Source organism: Mus caroli, unplaced genomic scaffold (assembly GCF_978045245.1).
Source record: "Mus caroli unplaced genomic scaffold, Mus_caroli_1 scaffold_10, whole genome shotgun sequence".
In the NCBI taxonomy this organism is placed as follows: domain Eukaryota; kingdom Metazoa; phylum Chordata; class Mammalia; order Rodentia; family Muridae; genus Mus; species Mus caroli.
The window spans coordinates 51,173,246-51,188,690 of record NW_028227265.1 but is presented as its reverse complement, the minus strand read 5'-3'; the positions used below and the strand labels follow the sequence as shown (position 1 = coordinate 51,188,690).

Here is a 15,445-nt window from a genome sequence, read left to right as displayed (position 1 = left end):
TTACAGAAGTGAACGGATGATCTCTCTGAATAGTGTTTTTTCTTTCCCCAGCCCTAGTTTCTCCATTTAGAAGTAACTTCTGGAATCGTTTGGATTGAATTATTTAAACAGTGATTTCGATAGGAAAGCTTTCTATATTTAATTTTTTCCCTTTTAAGTTTAACATATTTTAAATTTTTAAATGCAACATAGAGTATGTATAGTTACCAGTTAGTTTTAGAAAAAACCTTTCTGTGAGCCTTTGGGAAACTGTTAAGTTGGGATTTTGAGTTCAGTCAAATGAAGGGGGAATCTCTTGTTCCTGGAGCTGGGAGAAGTGACATTCTCCTGTCTTTGAGGCTACTCACAATGCTCCACTGTACTGGCTATAGTGAGGTTAGATCTCTGCTCAGCATTGAGATGGAGTTCCTGCTGACTTGTGTGGCCTATAGCCCCGCATGTCTGGGTTTGCCGAATGTCTTTTCCCTTGCCTTCCCCAGTGCTGAGTGGACAGGAAGTTTGCTGATGGTGAATCAGTTCCCTAGGGTTTCTTGTTCTGGCAGATACAAGATGGACTCTGTGAGCTCAGTTGTTCTCTTAGATTCTGCTTATTGAACTTTTTTACACTATTGTGTCTTATAGTTTTTTTTTTTTTTTCCTTCATGGGGGTGGTGTACAACTTTAATCCCAGCACCCAGGAGGCAGATCTCTGAGTTCAAGGCCAGCCTGGTCTATAGAGGACAGCCAGGGCTACACAGAGAAACTCTATCTGGAAACTCCCCAAACAAATAAATCAATAAACAAACAAGTAAATAAATAAAAATCTAAAAAGTAGGAGCAGAATAAATATTTCCAGCTAGAAGTAACATAAAATAATTTAAATCAGCATGCCACTTTATGTTTTGATTAGATTATTGGGGTGTGAACACAGGGTCTCGGCATACACATGTTAAGCACATGTCCTACCTGTAACCACACCCCCATCCCACCCCCAACCCCCAGTGCTGGTTTTGTAGATGTTGAGGCCTGACCACATCAGAGGTTAGTTAGGGAACCATGGAAACCAGGGCTTTCTCTTTTATAATAACAAATATTATAGGTGACAAATACCTATAATAATAGTTTTGGTAGAAACAGAGAGAGAGAGTGAGAAAGAGAGAGAGAGAGATCACTATAAAGAGATAAAAGGCTCTGGAATAAAAACATTTCTGTACTCTAATTAGCTAAATGTTAGACAACAACTCTTCCTGTGTTTCTTCTAGGGCCCTTCCTGTATAAAAATTACTTGTCTTAAGAAGAGTCAGATGGGGCTGGTGAGATGGCTCAGTGGGTAAGAGCACCTGACTGCTCTTCTAAAGGTCAGGAGTTCAAATCCCAGCAACCACATGGTGGCTCATAACCATCCGAAACGAGATCTGACTCTCTCGTCTGGTGTGTCTGAAGACAGCTACAGTGTACTTACTATATTATAATTAATAAATAAATCTTTAAAAAAAAAAAAAGAAGAGTCAAATGACTGGAATTTTCTGTGTAGGTTGTTAGGTTGGTTGAGAGCTTTATATTCCATGACCATTTCAACTGGTGGTCTGACCTGTAAAGCCTGTTCAATAAAAACAAAACTCAAAACAATCTCGAGCCACACTTTCAGCACACCTCTAAACAACAACAACTAAAGATCTAGAGTAGAAGTGTCACTGCAAATATTTCTCTCATGTACTTCTTATAGTCCCCTAAAGCGCTTCTTGAAGTTACTGCATGATGGGAAGGTGATTTAATTTTGTTTTTGTTTTACTGGGACAGGGTCTCTCTAGACCCCTGGCTGACCTGGAACTTGCTGTATAGACCCAACTGGCCTCAACTCAAGAGAGATCTGCCTGCTTCAGCCTCCCAAGTGCTGAGATTAGAGGGAGCTGTGTGCCACCACACCTGGCTGGAAATGTGAAATGTGATTTTAAGATGTTTAATCAATTAATTAATTTTGTGTGTGTGTGTGTGTGTGTGTGTGTGTGTGTATGTGTGTCTGTGTGTGTGTGTGTGGTGCAGATGGAGGTGGGAAAACAACTTGTAGGAATCAGTTCTCTCTTATGGTTCTGTGGATTGACAAGCACCTATACCCGCTAAACCCCATCTTGTCAGGCCAGGAATGCTAATTTTTAAATGCATACACAGTAATAGACGCTCCTACATGTTCTTTTATTTTATTTAATTTAGTTAATTTAATTATTTTTGAACAGTGTCTTATTTAATTTAGCTCTGGCTGCCCTGGAACTTGTTGTGTAGCCCAGGCTAGCCCCAAACTCATGGAGATACACCTGCCTCTGACTCCTAAATGCTGGGATTAAAAATATGCATCTCTATGCCTAGCCTCTGCCCTTTTATTTTTTATTATTGTTACTTTCCTTTTTTTTTTTTTTTTTTTGAGCCAGGGTTTCTCTGTGTATCCCTGGCTGTCCTGGAACTCACTATAGACCAGGCTGGCCTTGAACTCAGAAATCCACCTGCCTCTGCCTCCCAAGTGCTGGGATTAAAGGCATGTGCCACCACTTCCTGGCTATTTATTTATTTACTTATTTAGAGATGGAGTCTCTTTGTAGCCTTGGCTTTTCAGGAACTCTGTAGACCAGGCTGGCCTTGAGCTCACAGAGATCTGCCTGCCGCTGGCTCCCAAGTGCTGGGATTAAAGGTCTACCCCCAGACCCCCCAGCGTTTTATTTTTTATTATTATTTTTTATTTATTTATTATATGTAAGTACACTGTAGCTGTCTTCAGACACTCCAGAAGAGGGCGCCAGATCTCGTTACAGATGGTTGTAAGCCACCATGTGGTTGCTGGGATTTGAACTCTGGACCTTCGGAAGAGCAGTCGGGTGCTCTTACCCACTGAGCCATCTCACCAGCCCCCCCCCCCCCCCCCCAGCGTTTTAAAGTGAAGTATTTGGTTCTTTTCATTTTACTAATAAAATACGTATAGCACCTTATCTAGTTTCATGCTTTGATGACTGAACTTGGGCTTTTTTCGTTCATTTTGTTTTGTTTTCTCAATGTTGTGTATGGAACCCAGCTTTGTAGCTGAGACTCTGTACTGGAGCTTCATTGCTCCTTTGCAGTCCCCTCCCCAAGCCACCGTCAACGGAACTGATGTGCATGCCCCGCCCCCTTAGACGGTTTTAGTTGGTGCTTGGAGGTGAGCTTGTGGAGGCTTCTGGGGCTGCTGGAGTTCTTTAGCATTACAAAAGAGATCCTTCTTTCTTCCCTTTAAAAAGACTGGGTGAGGCAGGCCAGGTGACACACCCCTTCAATCCCATTGCCTGGAGGCAGAGGCAGGTAGATCTCTCAGTTGCAGGCCAGCCTAGTCTACAGAATGAGTTCCAAGACAGACAGAGCTCTTATTGAGAGACACTGTCTCAAAAAGCAAATGGGCAACAACAAAATGAAGAGAACGGCTTCTAGGCAGAGGTCAAAATGGCTTCATTTTCTTAGGGGCCTATTTTTGTGTCAGCGGGTTCATTACATATTTGTTTAAAGATAAAGGAAAATACCAACTATTGAGCTTTATAAAGGTCTGGATCTTATTGTTTTGGTGACCTGGGAGACATAATTATTAGTTTGGAAAGTGACATATTTGTACCCTAGTGTCAGCTCATTCCTCTTAAGTATTTGCCTAGCTAGCTTTTATTTTGTCCTGGGTGACCTCTAGTCCTGAAGAGTTCCAGAGAGCTGCCTGTGTGTCTCTTTAATCCAATCTCCCTTTCTCCTTGACTTGTAACCTGTAAGTTATCTTGGAATAGCCCCACTACATTTCTTGATTTAGAATTATCATCTGCATCTAGTATAACAAAAGTTATTGTGACTTGTCTCTGGGATTTGAAACATTGAAAATTCAAGATTGGGTGACTGAATGGAACAACGCCATGTTACTATGTCCACATGTCTTTGGAGCCATCCCTGTCTTGCTAGCGACCATGTCACTGACTGTCTGACTCTTCCTTACTAGAGATTCTAGAGGCACCACTGGGCAGAGCCAGCCTGGACAAGGATAGGGTCTGAGGAAAAGTGAGACTCTGGGGATGGGAGTAAAAATAACATGACTTTTAAAATTCAGATAGAAGTTCTGGGAGCAATCTACTTCTAAACTGAGTCAGACGTTTTGCCTTTAAAATCTGCTCCTTAACTGACCTCCCTAGTTGTTGTTTGTGCCAGGACACCGTTGAGACAGATGTGCTCACGGTTTGGAATGCCTGTCGTGCTTGTCTCTTGGAGCTCTGCTATCCCAGTCTCAGCTAAACGCTGTGTGTTAATGCCAGCTTTTTTACCCATTGTTGCCTTATAAATATCTAAGACATTGGTGGCTTAACAAGTGTTTGTTGAGTGAATAAATGGTGATTTCTTTCAGAGTTTGGTCATCTAACCATATGCTGAAAATATCAATAGATATGGTAGAGGGTCTTGGGATTCTATGATTGTGAAATACCTATCTCTCTCTCTCTCTCTCTCTCTCTCTCTCTATCTCACATACATCATTCATATATATGATATGATCCTGTTATTTTACTTGAAGCAAACTAGTGTAGCAACACATTGTCTAAGAAACACATCACAGTGACAGGAATTTATCCCTCACAGTGGGCGAGAGTCCACAGACAAGGTGTTCTCTGGGGCTCTTGCTTGCTTTGCTTCTTGTAGCCAGTGGTGCTTACTTTTGGCCTTCTGAAGGGTGTGGTCTTATAATTCCAGTCCTTGCCCTGTCTTTACTATGTATCTGCATACAAATAGCCCTTTTAGAATACCAGTCACTGAGGCTGCCTGCCTACTTGCTCCGTGATAGAGTGCTTGTGTGAGAGAGAGCCTGCGTTTTACCCAGGTACTGTAAAGCCAAGCACACAAGCAAGCATAATTGTTGGGTAACGACTCTGTTGCAGGAAGACCCAATCTTGGTATCCAGATCCCACTCATAGATTCTGTGTGGATAAGACTCTCAGGAAGGAATCCAGTACAGGAGAGAGAGCCACATAATGTATATCCCAGCTTCCCAGCCCGGGCACTGTTGACATTTTGTACAGGACAGTTTGTTTGCAGACGTTATTTTATCCTACGAGGAATGCCTAGCAGAATTCCTGGTCTCTATGAATCATGCCATCTTCATGGCTGACCACCAGAGCGGTGGCACTCAGGTTTCCTGGCATGGCTGGACATCTGGATGGTGTGCTGGGTGAGCGCTTTCATTCTTGTGGTTGGAGAATCATGTGCCGAACCAGAAAGCTAACCTTGAGAGCTTCTCTGCAGTAAGGAAGTATCTTAGGGAAGATGCTTCCCGAGGGGGAGTGGGCCACAAGGGTACAGCACTCATGGTGAGAGTCGTTTTTGCTGGCTTAGAGAGCCTTCTTTCAGACCCACTTACCTGCTACAGATACTCTAACAGTAACTCACTGCTCTCTTCTCAGGACCACTGAAGCCAGAGATAACTGTGGCCTACATTGCCGTCGCAACGATATTCTTCAACAGTGGACTGTCATTAAAAACGGAGGTACTGTCACCTGTGGCCCATGAGGAGCCGCGCAGAAATGTGAGCTTGTTCTGAGTGCTGAAGTTCCAGGGGCCTTGAGTGAGGCTGCTGACAGAGGCTCCACTGACAGGATGACATGGATAGGGACAGGACCATCACTGTGTCTGCATGCAGGAGACTTCACGGGAGGGTGGAGGACCAAGACGTGGATTAGAATGACCGTTGTGTTGTTGAGTTTTTTGTTTTTGTTTTTTGATGACCAGTTCTTATTTTAATTAATTAATTAATTGATTAATTAACGTTACACGTCGTCTACAGTTTCCCCTCCCTCCTTTTGTGGGTTCGAGTCAGACACGAGGTGGGACTTGAACCCACACTTTCTGCTCTTTTCCCAGTCCCCCCTCTCCCATCCACTCTTCCTTTCTCTTCAGAAAAGGAGGCCTCCCATGGATATCAACTCCCTTGGGATATCAAGTTCCAGGAAGACTAGCTGCATCTTCTTCTCTGGAGTCTAGATGAGCGGCTCAGTGTGGGGAAAGGGTCCCAGAGGCAGGCAGTTTAGTCAGTGACAGCCCCTGCTCCCACTGTTAGGAGCTCCACATGAATACCAAGCTACACAACTGTAACACAGGTGTAGAGGACCTAGGTCAGTCCTGTGCAGGCTCCCTGGTTGGCAGTTCAGTCTCTGAGTCCTGAGGTTAATTGATTCTGTAGGTTTTCTTGTGGTGTCCTTGATTCCTTTGGCTCCTTCAATCCTTCCACCCCCTCTTCCACAGGATTCCCCAAGCTCCACCAAAGAGCATGCATGTGGACTGTGATGGTTTGTATAATCGTGGTCCAGGAAGTGGCCATGTTGGAGTAGGTGTGACCTTGTTGGAGTGTGTATGTCACTGTGGGTGTGGGCTGCCTGGAAGGGAGTATTCTGCTAGCAGCTTTCAGATGAAGATGTGGAATTCTCAGCTCCTCCTGTACCATGTGTGCCTGGATGTTACCATGTTCCTTCCTTGATGATAATGGACTAAACCTCTGAACCTGTAAGCCAGCTCCAATTAATTGTTGTCCTTATAAGAGTTGCCTTGGTCATGGTGTCTGTTCACAGCAGTAAAACCCTAACTAAGAAGGGGCAGAGGGGAGGGGACTGGGAGGCGAGAAGAAAAGGGAAAGCTTTGCTTAAGATGTAAAGTAAATAAGTACGTTGATTAAAAAAAAAAGTAAGCTGGGGGTGGGTGCTGCTTCTGGCTTCAGAGGCTGAGTCCATTATCAGTGAGGTCAGGAACTTGGCCAGACAGGTAGGCATGGTGCTAGAGCAGCAGGCAGGCAGACGGACAGACAGATAGGCATGGTGCTGGAGCAGACAGACAGGCATGATGCTGGAGCAACAGACAGGCATGGTGATAGAGCAGACAGACAGGCATGGTGCTGGTGCAGTAGCTGAGAGTTTACATATTGAGACAACAGCTGTGAGGCGGAGCGCTAACTGGGCATGCTTAGTTGAAACTTGGAACTTCAAAGCCCACCTATGGGCCATTCAAACCACCACACCTTGTATTTAGGATGCTGAGGTAGCCCAAGCTACACAAAACAACAAGAACCAAAAATCAAATATTTTTTTTGGTATATGTAATATGTAATATTACATATATGTATATATATATGTATGTACATATATATATATATATATATGTACATATATGTATATATATATGTATATGTAATATACAGTGGTATATGTAAACATAAATTGTGAATATGTTCTTTTTTTGTTTTTTTTTTTTTTTTTTTTTTTTTGAGACAGGGTTTTTCTGTATAGCTCTGGCTGTCCTGGAACTCACTTTGTAGACCAGGCTGGCCTTGAATTCAGAAATCCACCTGCCTCTGCCTTCCAAGTGCTGGGATTAAAGACGTGAGCCACCGCCCAGTGTGAATATGTTCATTAGAAATGAACTAATGAACCCATCTCATATTTTTTCCTAAACTGGAGAAGGCTGCAGTGCGCCTGCTCTGCTTGAGTGCCCCGAGGCTCTTCAGGGATATATGACTTCAGGTCCCTAAGGCTCATGGCCGCTGTGTGTCAACCTGACACAAACCTTATGGTATCTAGTCATATTGTTCTGACAACTCTAAACTACTTGTTAGACAAGCACATCCCAGCATTCTGATAGTTGTTTGGTATTTTGACTGAGAAGTCCCAGTGTGGCACGCATGTAGATAATGGTGCCTATGACCCAGTCCTTGCTGACGTGGATATAGATTTGCAAACACATCTGTGCTGGGACATGGCATCCTTTGGTATGTGCCCAGGAACACTGCGGGGTCATAGGGAGTGTTTTGGTGTGGTCTGACTGAAGATTTTGCTGGTCACTTTTTGTTGACTTGACATAAACCTAGAGTCATCTGGAAAGAAGGAACCTTGTTTCAAGTATTCTCTCCATCAGACTGCGTGTCGGCAAGTCTATGGGGGCATTTCTTGATTACTGGTCGAACGTGGGAAGGTCTAGCCCACTGTGGCTGTCACCTCAGGTGGGCATGGGTGGTCTAAAAGAGCAAGCCAGTAAGCCGCTTTCCCATGCTGCCTTAGCGGTTCCCAGTTGAGTTTCATGGAAGCATAGATGAGATAACCCTTTCCCTCCCAAGCTGCTTCTGGGCATGGTGTTTATCACAGCCATAGGAAACAAACTCAGCGACTAAAGTTACTTAGGTACTTTCTTCTTTGGTCACGCTGTTTGTTAATAACATGAGAGATGAACGTTACCAAATCTTTCATTCTGAAGGTATCGGCCTTCTATAAATCTTTTAATTGGTTGCATTTTTTTGATATACACATTCTTAGTGTGTAATGTTTACAACAGATAGATTTCACCCCAACAATTCTAAATATTCTCGCTGATTAGTTGCCTTCCTAAAGATATTGATACAGGATGTACTTCCCATTCTGTTAATTATAGACCCTTTGGAAATGTTCTTGGTTAGAAGTAACCATTGTTAGAGGGAACTGGCTTTTTCTGTGAACACCCGAGTTCCACAACTGATTCTCAGTGTGGGCGCAGGGAATACAAAATGGCCTTTGCTGTTCTGTGGTCCAGGCCGGAAATGACTTGGGGGTCTTCCTCTTGGCCATGGTTAATGCTTTGTGGAGCTGCTGCCTGACAGAAGTCCTCTGCCTGAGACATTGCCCTTACTATGTCCCCTGGTATCCATTTAGTGGCTACAGCTGTTATTTATGCCATGGGAAATCTGTCAAGAGACTTCACATCTCTTACTCCTTAGCTTCTTACTTAATGTTATTCTGTAAAGCAACCAACTTGGTGCATTGTAAGAGCAGAGGAAGGAGGAATGTCACAGCTATCAGTGACTCTCTAAGGACTGACTTTTTTGAGCACCTAGACCTTACCCAGCTAATTTGGGTGTAATGATGATAGGCTTTGATCCTGTACTTTATTTTGCTATCTGAGTAGCCTTCAAAGCCATTTCCTCTATCAAAGACCCTTTCAAACTGTACAACAGTCAGTCACTTTCAAAGTGTATAATGCTAGACCATCTAAGCCCCGAAGTTTTCGCGGGTAGTCCAACAGTTAGGAAGTAGGAAGTAGTGGTTTGTAACTTATTTTTTACTTGATAATCCTAAATTGACTATGATTTTGTGATCATTATTTTCTCTATTATTTGGTCCTAGAATAGTGTGCTTTTGTTCATTTAGATGGTGAGTTGCATCTTTCTGAAAGCCTTTGTCCCACTCAGCTTTGATTTACATTGAACATTTCATGAACTGTTACTCATATATTGATTTAATGATGTGCAATCTAAAATTAGCTTATTTATTTATTTATTTTACTTTGTGTGTATATATTTGTTAGACGTGTGTGTGTGTGTGTGTGTGTGTGTGTGTGTGTGTTGGCATATGTGCATGTGGAGGCCAGGAGCCAATGTCTGGTGTTCTATGTTGCTCTCCACATTAGGTTTTGAAGGAGAATTTCTCACTGAACCCAAGTTCACCCCAGGCATCTGCCTGTTTACCTCTTTCTTCCATGTATTAGGAGATGCACACACACACACACACACACACACACACGACTTACCATGCATCTGCCTGTTTACCTCTTTCTTCCATGTATTAGGAGATACACACACACACACACACACACACACACACACACACACATGACTTACCATGCCCAGTATTTTGCATAGGTGCTGGGGATCCAAACTCGGGTCTTCATGCTTCTGTAACAGGCACTGTACACACTGACCCATCTCCGCAGCCCAGCAAGGATCCTAGGTGTTGTGTTGTGTTGTGTTGATAAAAAGATAAGGGAGAGGAGGAATATGTTTTCGTGGATGTGTAGTCAGGTGTGGGGGAAGGGAGTACCTCCGACAGTTCGTCCACAGGAAGGTATAGTATAGAATAGAGTTTACTCAGGGCATGGGAGAGGAGTTGAGAGGGTAGTGGAGACAGTGAAAGGCAGAGAGAGTAAATAGAGGACTAGAGGCCGGTCCTGAGCACATGAGGGGGAGGGAAAGGGGTGAGAGGACAGAGCAGGAGCAAGAAGGCAAGAGCAAGAAGGGGGGAGGCTGTGCCGCAAGCAGCCCCTTTTATAGTGAGTCAGGCACACCTGGCCAGGTAACTGTGGGGCGGAGCTTAGACAAAATGCTAACACTATGCTAGTACAAGCTAAATCATCAGTTTTATGACTGTTGGTTTCTAATTTTTGAAAACCTGTTGAAATTTTGGAAATGTTATATTGAAGTACAATGAATTTGACTCTAACTTTATGTTTAGCCAATGTAGTAGTTACTATTGCATCTCTGTGACCAAAACTTCCAGACAGAACAACATAGGGGAGGAAACTCACCGTATCTGGGCTTCAGCCCCTTCTGCCAGGGAAAACAGTGAGGCAGGCAGCTCTGCGCAGCCAGGGTGTGTGTGGAGGCCATTCACATCATGGAAGACCATCACAAAGCAGGGGCTGGGGTGGCCCTGTGGAACAGAGTCACCTGGATCCCAGGGTGTCGTCCACCTCAAATGGCAAGCTCCAGGCTCAGTGAGAGACTGTCTCAAAAAGGAAAAAAAAATGTCTAAAATGATAGGGGATGCCTGTGCATGGGCTGGGCACTGCACATGTTCATACTTGAATGACACATGCCCATGAATCCAACGTCAAGCTTACAGCATCGAAGAACTTGTAATAGATTGTGACAAGGCCAGTTTATTTAGCCTTGGGCCCAAGTTGGGTGGAACGCACTCGTTTTCTTTATTTCTCTAAACTGATGATGACCTTTGGAGTTCCATTAGCCGAGGGATTGATGTGTGATTAACATATTTCTGCAATCTAGTCCGAGTCCTGGTTTGAAGTATATCTTGCTCGCTGAGGCCTGTTGTCGGCAGTGTGTGCTATGGAGTGTGGAATTGTGTGTAACTAAACAAACTGCCCCGTAGAGCCATTTTTCAATGAATCATGGTGGTATATTCCAATATATGGCCTTAAATTCTCATAAATAAGTATGGAATAATGGTATTTGGGGGTTTATAGGGCTTATATGCTCTGTATTTTCTGTTCCTTTGTTTTTATATGTATGTGTTCATATGTATGTTTGTGTGCCCTCGTGTGCGTATGTAGACCAGAGGACAACTTCTGGTGGTATTCCTCAGCCATTGTCTCTGAGCTCCCACCCCCTTTACTTTGTGACAAGGTCCCACTGGTCTGGAACTCACCAAGTAGACTAAACTGGCTGGTCAGTACCACCCTAGGGGTCTGCTTGTCTTTTCTCTCTCAGCCTGGGGTTACAAGCACATGATAGCATGCCCAGCTTTTAAAGATGAGTTCTGGGGATCAAAGTCAGGTCTCAGTGCTTGCATCAGTGTGGTGTTGGGGGCCCAGGAAGTAGAACCCAAGGCCTTGTCTATAAATGACAGGAACTCTCCTACTGAGTCCCTCTCTGAGCCCCGTTTAGCATTTCTTGAATGAAGGAACAAGTTGCCAGCTTCCTCCATAACTTGTGCCTGTGGTAGAGTGTGAGATCTCCTCCTTCATCCCCCTCAACACCGTTAATAAATAGATCGTGAAAACCATTAGACGATAGCCTATTTCACATGTGCTAGCTTTTATAAAAACAAAACCAAAAACACCTCTCTGCCAGACACCCGGGATACACCATCTAAAGGGAAGACTGATTTCCTTTGGCTCCCGATTTCATCACCTTCAGTCTGTGGTTGGCTTCTTCCATTGCTTTGGCCCGTGGTGAGGCTGGATATCATTGTGGTGTGGGAGCGACTCTTTGGCAGGGGCTGCCTGTCTCCATCAGTGAGGAAGGAGAGCGGGGAGGCATATCTCCCGTGACTACTTCCAGGAGAACTTCACCTCCTGAAGTTACTCAGTGACAGGGGCTGGGGAATCAGGACTTGGTCTGATTGTTTATAGAATTTGGGGCCAGCCTGAGCTACTTGAGACCTTGTTTCAAAACAACAAACAAGCAAGCAAGCAATCTGGCAAATAAATAATGTATTGAATATTTCTAACCACTTTTGTCTTTTTTCTTCAAACTTTTATGTATGTATGTATGTATGTATGTATGTATGTATTTATTTATTTATTTAATGTGAGTGCACTGTATTCTGTTTTCAGACACACCAGAACAGGACATTGGATCCCCATTACAGATGGTTGTGAGCCACCATGTGGTTGCTGGGAATTGAACTCAGGACCTCTGGAAGAGCAGTCAGTGCTCCTAACTGCTGAGCCATCTCTCCAGCCCCACTCTTGTCTTTAGAATTAATCAGAAACAAAATTTTGTCCAAGAGATTGCATTATTATTGCAGTATATCCCCAACTTATTCTTTTTGAAACACCCGTCACAGATCTGTGCAAATGTTTTACTTGTTGCATTCTGGCTAAAAGTTATCTGACATTTGTCAGGAGCCTCTGAGCACACTGAACCATAGCTGCTTTTAGAAGTGGTGAGCATCTGTAAAGGGCTGGTGTCAGACCTTGTAAAAGTGTAACTTTGAAGACTGATTCACTGGACTATGCCTAGCTTTCTTTTCGGTCTATCCAAGGATCTAGTGTGGTTCTGGTAAGCTAGGCATTCCCAGATTCCCAGAACCATCCGTGCTTTTAGATACATCTTGGACCAAGGAGGAACTGGTGCAACTCCTGGTAGGGAGGTAGAGGTGGGAGCTGAAGGACAAGTGACTGAGGCAGTCAGTGGGTGAGTCGGCACAAGCCACTGTTTACAGACAGACTGATCAGGTCACAGTGCCCTTGAGGCTGAGGGTCTGCTGCACATTTTGAAACATGACGATGAAAACGAGTGAGTCTGTGGCATCTTTGAATATGCCTAATGATCACTTGTAACCTTTTGTCTTATCCAAAGATATATATTTTATTATGACTGTCCTGTATATGATGCATGTCAAGGGGCGGGCATCGGAGCATGCCTGTGGAAGTCAGGGCGACTATGGACATTGATTCTGTCTTTCCATTGTGACTCTAGGGATCCAATTCAGGTCACCAGGAATGTGCAGGAAATCCTTTTACCTGCAGAGCCATCTTACTGACCCTCGCTTGCTGCTTCTTTCTCCTATTTGTTTTCTGTCTGACTTTTTAAGAATGACTAGGCCTTTTCTACTCTTTTTCTTTCTATCCATTCATTTGTTCATTTGTTTGTTTTTTTTTTTTTTGATTTTTAATATTTTTATTACATATTTTCCTCAATTACATTTCCAATGCTATCCCAAAAGTCCCCCATAGCGCCCCCCACTTCCCTACCCACCCATTCCCATTCTTTTGGCCCTGGCATTCCCCTATATTGGGGCATATAAAGTTTGCAAGTCCAATGGGCCTCTCTTTCCATTGATGGCCGACTAGGCCATCTTTCGATACATATGCAGCTAGAGACAAGAGCTCCGGGGTTCTGGTTAGTACATCATGTTGTTCCAACAATAGGGTTGCAGATCCCTTTAGCTCCTTGGGTACTTTCTCTAGCTTCTCCATTGGGAGCCCTGTGATACATCCAATAGCTGACTGTGAACATCCACTCCTGTGTTTGCTAGGCCCCGGCATCGTCTCACAAGAGACAGCTATATTTGGGTCCTTTCAGGAAAATCTTGCTAGTGTATGCAATGGTGTCAGCGTTTAGAAGCTGATTATGGGATGGATCCCTGGATACGGCAGTCTCTAAATGGTCCATCCTTTCATCACAGCTACGAACTTTGTCTCTGTAACTCCTTCCCTGGGTGTTTTGTTCCCAATTCTAAGAAGGTGAACAGTGTCCACACTTTGGTCTTCATTCTTCTTGAGTTTCATGCGTTTAGCAAATTGTATCTTATATCTTGGGTATCCTAAGTTTTGGGCTAATATCCACTTATCAGTGAATACATATTGTGTGAGTTCTTTTGTGATTGTGTTACTTCACTCAAGATGATGCCCTCCAGGTCCATCCATTTGGCTAGGAATTTCATAAATTCATTCTTTTTAATAGCTGAGTAGTACTCCATTGTGTAAATGTACCATAATTTCTGTATCCATTCCTCTGTTGAGGGACATCTGGGTTCTTTCCAGCTTCTGGCTATTATAAATAGGGCTGCTATGAACATAGTGGAGCATGTGTCCTTTTTACCGGTTGGGACATCTTCTGGATATATGCCCAGGAGAGGTATTGCTGGATCCTCCGGTAGTACTATGTCCAATTTTCTGAGGAACCGCCAGACTGATTTCCAGAGTGGTTGTACAAGCTTGCAATCCCACCAACAATGGAGGAGTGTTCCTCTTTCTCCACATCCTCACCAGCATCTGCTGTCACCTGAATTTTTGATCTTAGCCATTCTGACTGGTGTGAGGTGGAATCTCAGGGTTGTTTTGATTTGCATTTCCCTGATGATTAAGGATGTTGAACATTTTTTCAGGTGTTTCTCTGCCATTCGGTATTCCTCAGGTGAGAATTCTTTGTTCAGTTCTGAGCCCCATTTTTTAATGGGGTTATTTGACTTTCTGGAGTCCACCTTCTTGAGTTCTTTATATATATTGGATATTAGTCCCTTATCTGATTTAGGATAGGTGAAGATCCTTTCCCAATCTGTTGGTGGTTTTTTTGTCTTATTGATGGTGTCTTTAGCCTTGCAGAAGCTTTGTAGTTTCATGAGGTCCCACTTGTCAATTCTCGATCTTACAGCACAAGCCATTACTGTTCTATTCAGGAATTTTTCCCCTGTGCCCATATCTTCAAGGCTTTTCCCCACTTTCTCCTCTATAAGTTTCAGTGTCTCTGGTTTTATGTGAAGTTCCTTGATCCACTTAGACTTGACCTTAGTACAAGGAGATAGGAATGGATCGATTCGCATTCTTCTACATGATAAAAACCAGTTGTGCCAGCACCATTTGTTGAAAATGCTGTCTTTCTTCCACTGGATGTTTTTAGCTCCCTTGTCGAAGATCAAGTGACCGTAGGTGTGTGGGTTCATTTCTGGGTCTTCAATTCTATTCCATTGGTCTATTTGTCTGTCACTATACCAGTACCATGCAGTTTTTATCACAATTGCTCTGTAGTAGAGCTTTAGGTCCGGCATGGTGATTCCACCAGAGGTTCTTTTATCCTTGAGAAGAGTTTTTGCTATCCTAGGTTTTTTGTTATTCCAGATGAATTTGCAGATTGCACTTTCTAATTCGTTGAAGAATTGATTTGGAATTTTGATGGGGATTGCATTGAATCTGTAGATTGCTTTTGGCAAGATAGCCATTTTTACAATGTTGATCCTGCCAATCCATGAGCATGGGAGATCTTTCCATCTTCTGAGATCTTCTATAATATCTTTCTTCAGAGACTTGAAGTTTTTATTATACAGATCTTTCACTTCCTTAGTTAGAGTCACGCCAAGATATTTTATATTATTTGTGACTATTGAGAAGGGTGTTGTTTCCCTAATTTCTTTCTCAGCCTGTTTATTCTTTGTGTAGAGAAAGGCCATTGATT

At 43.3% G+C, this 15,445-nt stretch overlaps 1 protein-coding gene across 2 annotated transcripts in view; it reads left to right on the top strand.

Annotated features, from left to right (window-relative positions):
• Window positions 1-15,445, top strand: part of Slc10a7 (solute carrier family 10 member 7) — a 232,370-nt gene that overhangs the window by 1,341 nt on the left and 215,584 nt on the right. Inside the window, exon 2 of one of the 2 annotated variants that reach the window (XM_021170488.2) lies at window positions 5,421-5,503. In XM_021170488.2, the coding sequence (XP_021026147.1) occupies window positions 5,421-5,503 (83 nt within the window). Of the gene's footprint in view, window positions 1-5,420; window positions 5,543-15,445 lie in introns of both variants that reach the window. The other variant, XM_085843802.1, reaches the window with a different exon arrangement.